This window comes from Penicillium maclennaniae (assembly GCF_028827695.1).
Source record: "Penicillium maclennaniae strain IBT 15551 chromosome Unknown utg000002l:1.0-2354659.0:1.0-2356205.0, whole genome shotgun sequence".
NCBI lineage: Eukaryota > Fungi > Ascomycota > Eurotiomycetes > Eurotiales > Aspergillaceae > Penicillium > Penicillium maclennaniae.
In genome coordinates, this window is record NW_026623214.1 from 2111137 (window position 1) to 2117437 (window position 6301).

A 6301-nucleotide genomic window follows, 5' to 3' on the forward strand; every position below is an offset into this window, starting at 1 on the left:
ATTGGGACCTGTGAATTACTACATCTGGTTAGTTTTGCCGTTCTCCGGTCTAGCGCCCCAATACATCGTCTTGTCACCTCTCCCTCCGTCGCCTCGACATAAAAGACCCGACCTCGCCCTCTCGTCTCCTTCTCACCTTCTTTTCCCTCCCTTCAACTCCTCTATCTTGCACTCATCGCCACCCCCTTTCTTTCCTATCTGCCCCTCCCCTCCCCCCCCCCCCGACCGCTGCGCCTTGGCTTCCAGCCCGACGCCCTGCCCCTTTCATTTTACCGGAGATGCCGCTCGATCCGACGCCCAGCTCGTTCTCTCTCCTCCTGCTGGAATGGCCGTCGCACAGGGCAGAATCACCGGGATGATTTCAGCCCGCATCAGCATTCATGTGATTTCATGTCGAGACTCCTACTCCTTCCCCAGGGGAGTGACTGTGCACTACGCTACGAAGCTATCTGGGTCTTCCTCCGCCAGTGTGCCTTGTTCGTCTTTAATTGCGCCGGCCGGCTTCGCATTTGCAAAGTGCCGGTATAACCCTCGACGCCGTATGCCCCGCCCCACCCCCCCCCCCGGCTCCATCTGAGGTTACATTGCGCAGCCCCGGGCGTCACAGAACGGCTCTCCTTTGCCTGGTCCGGAATACCGTGGCGCCCAGTTGTCGTCATTATCGGTCTCTCCGGATCCTCTAGTTAGTTAGTGTTAGTTAACTAGCGCTATTAGTAAGCTTCCAATCTGGAGGGAGATTTGATTCTTGATACCAAGCGGCCTGGTGCTCTTTACCCTTTAAGATAACTACTGGCGGTATAGAAATCCCTTTAGAGCTCACGCATTCGATAATTATGACCCATTCGCGATCCCCTAAATAACCTTGCGAGGTCTTTCACTGCGCTCCACTGCAGTAATAACCTTAAGAGGTTAAGCAGAGCCCCATTGCAAAGCCAGTTTCATCGAAGTTCCAGATATTATCCTCATAGATACCATGTTCTTGAATAGCCTCTCGTACGGTCGCAAACCATTATTGTAAGATCATCGGATCCTCCTGCTTTGCACGCTGGTATGTGATCCTTCGATTATATCGTTTACGCAGTGCTGGTTAGCGATTAGTGAACTTATATGCCCAGTTAACACCAATGATTGCAGTAGGGTCCTGTGTACGCTCGCGCAGTAAGATATACGCCATTTCGCGTAGAAACTGCGGTCGAATTGAAAAGCCACGTTTATCTGCGTCTAGCGCACGCTTTATAAGGACTTCCTCTTTAACGGCCGTTAAGTTATGGCCGTTAGCGCGTGTTTCTGAGCGTGGCTTTCTTCCTCGAAGGCGAGCGCGAAGGGTAGGTTCAGGCACGCTGAATATGCTAGCGGCTTCCCTGTTTGATTGAATCTTTTGATTTTTGATAGCTGATATAGCCATTTATATTCTATTTTCATGAGAAAGAGGCATTTTGTATGGTAGAGATAGAATATGGACGCGTTGAATAACAACAATAGTAGAATGTTTTGAGGGGACGGGAAAAGTGCGTCGCTCGGTGGTTAATCACATTATATACCGACAGGGTTAAGATCTGGTCAACAAGGTGGCCAAATCATAATTTCGCGGCCTAGATCGGCTATGAATTCGCGTACGATCTGTGCAGTATGTGTTGTAGCGTTATCTTGTTGAAAGATTTGAGGACGGGTCGATAAGTAACGTTGGTAGGATTCGTTGATATAAGTCAAGAATAACAAAGCGATTAACGCCTTGATGAGGATATTGTGGGTCTCCATAGAGAGCTACTAAGCCGCTCCGACGAATTGAACCAGAGAATGCAGCCCAAAACGTCTGTTTAACCTGAAACCGCAGGCACAGTAGTAACCCTTCACTCGTTCCTAGTTTCAGGGCACCCACATCGCAAAAAGAGAAAAGAAAGGCGATACGAAACAGTTTTTTTTTCTTCCTGCTGTCAACGACCTCCGACCAACAAAACCATGAAGAGCATGGCAGTCGATCAGAATCGCTCCTCCATATAATCCGTGTTAGTTCTCGCCGATGGAAACCGGAACATCCCCTATAGTACCAGATTTATTCCATTCTCCGATATCCACTCGGTATTTTGGATTGTGATCACGTATCAGGAATGAATTGTGTTCCCCGGGCTTCATAGTTGCACGCCAAGCGAGAGTGCAAATTCTCACATCCCTCACATCGTCAACAAGGTCGACCGCGCCGGAAGGTCCTAACATAGAACCGGGTTCGCTTATTGAACAAATTTCCCTACTACCACCGTTGTGACGAATGCTCATATCATCAATGTCATCGGTGGTTAGGATATCGTCTGGGTTACCCAGTCTGTAGAATTCGCCGCTAAGCTAATGTCAGAAATTGCACGTAATCAATGACTCAAAGCGGTTTGTGATGGTGATACCTTTCCATTTGAGCATTTTCAATACGGATATCATACTTCATGTCATCTTGAATGATGATGTCGAGGTATTGGTGTGTGGGGGCCATATCGAGTTTTTGGACTGGGCTGGTACTTGATATAGTAAAAGCATGGAGTTAAGATCAATCGGTACTCATGGGCAGTGTTTTGGGGTCTAGGAAATGGAGAGCAGGATATATACTAACGGAATAGATGTGGTGTAGTAGAGCACCTTCGCCTTGGTGGAGTAACGAAAGGGTGGAGTTAGCATACAGGAAGGGAACTTTATCAGTCTTATATCCAGTACTCCGTATATACTTTGCCACAATTATCTATGGGTATAGTTATACTTCAGCTAAAACATGTGTGACGTAGGCTATTTCTTCTTGCTCAAAAGTCAGTTGACATCTCAGAGCTAAATGTAAACTTAAAATGGATTATGAGGTCATAATACTGTACGTGTATTTATGTCTCATAGAAGGCTTTACTGTACGGAGTACCATTTCCTGCGACGTCCAAGAAGAATTCGGGGTTTCCCAAGATCTAGTATAGGAGAACTAGAAGTTCGAGGTAAGGTCGGAGTGGAAGAGGCACATGTCCTACAGCATAGCCATCACTCCAGAAGAGAGATGTGGCCTTTTCTGGAAGCATTGGTCTCAAAAGATGCATATATCAGCGCTGCGTAAGCTTCCCAATCAGAATGACGAAGATAGCATCCCAGACATCCGCCGGATCAACGCTTGGCTGGTTCATGAAGGTCACAGAAACTTTACGTCTCACATCTTGCTATATTCGCATGCCCTTTTCATCAAACATGATTTACGACGACATTGGTTCCAGCCATTCGTAAGTAGCCACTTCAGTAAATAAGGAGGTGCGTCAAGCCTCACTTTGAGACTAATATTGGAGAGAAAAGGTAACCCCAAGACTTTGTCATCTATTGAGTGGGCATTTTTATCCACCTTGAAATAGAAATACTTAACAATGTCTGTTATTCATCTTAAGCGCCAAGGGTTTTGTGTGATTTCACCAGCCCTTTTCGAAAGCTTATTACTCGGAACACAGCTTCCTTGGCTCCTTGAACACTGTAGTCCATAGCTGCGCAAGTCCGACCTGACCATTTCACAAACTGCCCAATCACCGCAAGATTGGCTGTGTTTTGGGAGGTTATTCTTGGACGATCTCGGCAAGCCCGAGACAGCAACGGCGCAGTTAAGCGCGGCATTATTCGTGGAATAGTGGTTACATTGGGCAGTATGGATTCCAGAGGTAGATCAAGATGGTGAAGCGTTTCAATCATAATCTCTTGTCCCGAGCAGTGCAGTATTGGCTTTCACAAAATTCCCTCGCAATCCGGAATGGATCCAAACCACCATAGAATCTTGATTCCGTCGGATTGATGTGCAATTAGTGGCTGACGAGGGATATATAGATTGAGTAGCCAATTGCTATGGCGTCGTGACGCTGCAGAGGTTGTGATGGCTCTTCGTCCATCCACTCTCATCCCATAACTGCTATATTAGCTAAACGCTTAAGTGTATCTGTGCCGTACTTTGGAGGTGCAGCGACATGCGATGGTATTGTACCTAGACTTCATAAGACCGTAACTCGGACCAATTAAAGCCATTTACCAAATCGGGAAACATCCTTGTAAATTGTGTCAGCTAAGAGGAAATAACTTACCACAATTGATTGGAGGCCCCTTTTTAGGGCCTGTGGCTTGCTTATGACTGACTGGGAGGAAAATGCTCGAAGGGTGTTTCCCTCTCCTCCCCCGAGTTATTGCCGCTGATAGTTCTTTAGAGCAGATACATTGCCAGGAGAGTCGCTTTGTATACTCAATAAGTGGAATCTCCTACATTTGCCCTCGAACACCTCTCGCTTCGATACTCTTTCTGCCATTCGTGGAAAATGAAAATCCTAGCCTTGCACGGCCTCGGCTCATCATCTAGCCTGCTCGAAGGACAACTGCGTCCATTTATTCGAGAGCTGGGCCCTAGTTGCCAGTTTGTCTTTCTTGATGGAGCGATAACCTGTGGAAGAGGACCTGGTAAGAGATCCTTTCTGAAGCTTACCTCCGCTGTCACATCTTACTAAGCTTTGCTTCCACAGCGGTCCCGTTGTGGGCAAACCCACCTTTCTACTCACATGCCACCGGATTCACCCCATTACAAGTACGGGAAGCCATTGATCGCATAGACACATTCATTGAGGAAAATGGACCCTTCGATGGTATCCTTGGGTTCAGCCTCGGAGCCTCCCTGGCCATGACCTACATTCTGCACAAACAACGCACAAAGCCAGAGGTGAAGCCACCATTTTACTTTGCCACGCTCTTCTCCCCCATATTCGTTGCGTCGTCTGATGATGCCTGTTACGAGGGTATTATTAGCCGATTGCTAGACGATGAGCACATAGCATTCCGCTCTGCATTTCCAAAAGAGGACTTCCTATCCACGCTAAACACCGAGAATGAGAAGGGCTTCGCCAAATACATGGGGGGTTGTCTTGTCAATGAACACAAGCGTCGGGCACGTCTTGCCTGGGAAGTCCACACCAACTAGATTCTTCGAGGATTCTGAAGGCTTGAAGGTAGAGAATGTCCCGCGTATGCTGCATCCGGACTTGAGTAGAGAGCGGGTTAGTATTCCGACGGTAGTTGTCACAGGGGCAAAGGAAGCTGGGGCGATAGCAGAGCAATCTCACGTTGCTCAGGGGCTATGCAGAGCCTCTTTGAAGTGGAAATATCAACACGACGGAGGCCATGATGTGCCCTTTAAGCGATCTGATGTTCAAGCGATTGTTTTATCCATGATGGAAGCAGCTGAGGAAGGAAGAGAGCTGAGCTCGCTGTACGACTATGAAGCCACGGCCAATTTGTGAGGAGAGTGGAAGCTGAGGTCCTGGATTATTCCTTTGTGACTTCTGCTCGGCGAGCACTTCGCTGTTTTAGAAGCTTCAAAATGTTTTGTATATAGAAAACTGACTATAAACATTGGTTGTTTTGACAATCTTTTGTAAAACGGACGCAAGCCCCAATAGCCTCGAGGCCAGAAAAAAGATGACCAAGGAAAGACGATAGATATGACATCTCAGGAGGTAAATAATGTTCTCGTTTTGTGGAGCGAGAAATAAGATATCTTCGTGAGAAGTATGGGACATGCCATCAAATCCTCGAACAAAGACTACGAAAAAGAGAAAGCATAGCGACTAAATTCGTCGTCCGCGCTCAAGAAGTCCATCTTCTCCTCGTACAAAGTCATAACGAACTCAATACCACCGGCCTTCTTGCGAGGAATGACAAAGCAAGTACGGTAGCCGCGATTGCAAGAACCCATGAGCGGTCGGAACCCTTCCGGGTTTCCATTGTTTCCAAATACCTGTTTCCCAAAACAGGTATCATTGAAAGGAAGTGTCATTGGCGACATCACCCCAACAGAGGCAGATGCTGGTGACATTCGCGCTGCGCGCAATCCATTATGATTGTCATATTCCGTAGTAGACCGCGCCAGGTCATAGGCAGCCAGAAGCGCACTTGGGTGGGCAGAGCTCTCGGCATGCGCATTGATAGCCTTGGCAACCCATGGGATGCTCGTGGTTGAGGCAATGAGGATTTCAACAGGGACGGTAAGCCTGTTCTCGAAGTTCATATTCCCAAGATAAAGAGTGTTCATCGACTGCAAGAGCTTCGGCCGTCCGTCAAAGGGCAAAGATAATGAGGCCACTTTCGGTGCGATTCCGTTAGATTCCCGGACATTTAAGCTCGTTGAAGCTCTTATAAGGCTCCGGAAAATCAAGGCGCAGATGAGATCGTTTCCGGAGATTTCGGCCGCACCAAACTCTTTGGTACATTCCTTTCGAAGAGCTGTGTATGCGGACTGAGGCATGTAGAAGATTCTTGGCTTCAT

At 47.5% G+C, this 6301-nt stretch overlaps 4 protein-coding genes across 4 annotated transcripts; 1 reads left to right on the forward strand and 3 right to left on the reverse strand.

The window, feature by feature from the left end:
• Window positions 1-1009: 1009 nt before the first annotated feature.
• On the reverse strand, window positions 1010-1405 carry N7477_002006 (uncharacterized protein; the record flags this gene model as incomplete). The annotated part of the gene is made up of 2 exons (XM_056963669.1): window positions 1010-1083; window positions 1123-1405. 2 exons carry the CDS (start codon window positions 1403-1405, stop codon window positions 1010-1012), a joined length of 357 nt encoding a protein of 118 aa, XP_056826588.1.
• A 602-nt stretch (window positions 1406-2007) lies between these two features.
• On the reverse strand, window positions 2008-2500 carry N7477_002007 (uncharacterized protein; the record flags this gene model as incomplete). Its single annotated transcript, XM_056963670.1, has 2 exons — window positions 2008-2335; window positions 2397-2500. Coding segments are annotated over 2 exons (432 nt in total), but the record flags the coding sequence as incomplete, so codon positions are not given.
• Window positions 2501-4304: 1804 nt separating this feature from the next.
• N7477_002008 (uncharacterized protein) lies at window positions 4305-4957 on the forward strand (the record flags this gene model as incomplete). The annotated part of the gene is made up of 2 exons (XM_056963671.1): window positions 4305-4443; window positions 4506-4957. The coding sequence occupies 2 exons, from the start codon at window positions 4305-4307 to the stop codon at window positions 4955-4957; spliced, it is 591 nt and encodes a 196-aa protein (XP_056826590.1).
• A 621-nt stretch (window positions 4958-5578) lies between these two features.
• On the reverse strand, window positions 5579-6301 carry N7477_002009 (uncharacterized protein; the record flags this gene model as incomplete). Its single annotated transcript, XM_056963672.1, has 1 exon — window positions 5579-6301. One exon carries the CDS (start codon window positions 6299-6301, stop codon window positions 5579-5581), a length of 723 nt encoding a protein of 240 aa, XP_056826591.1.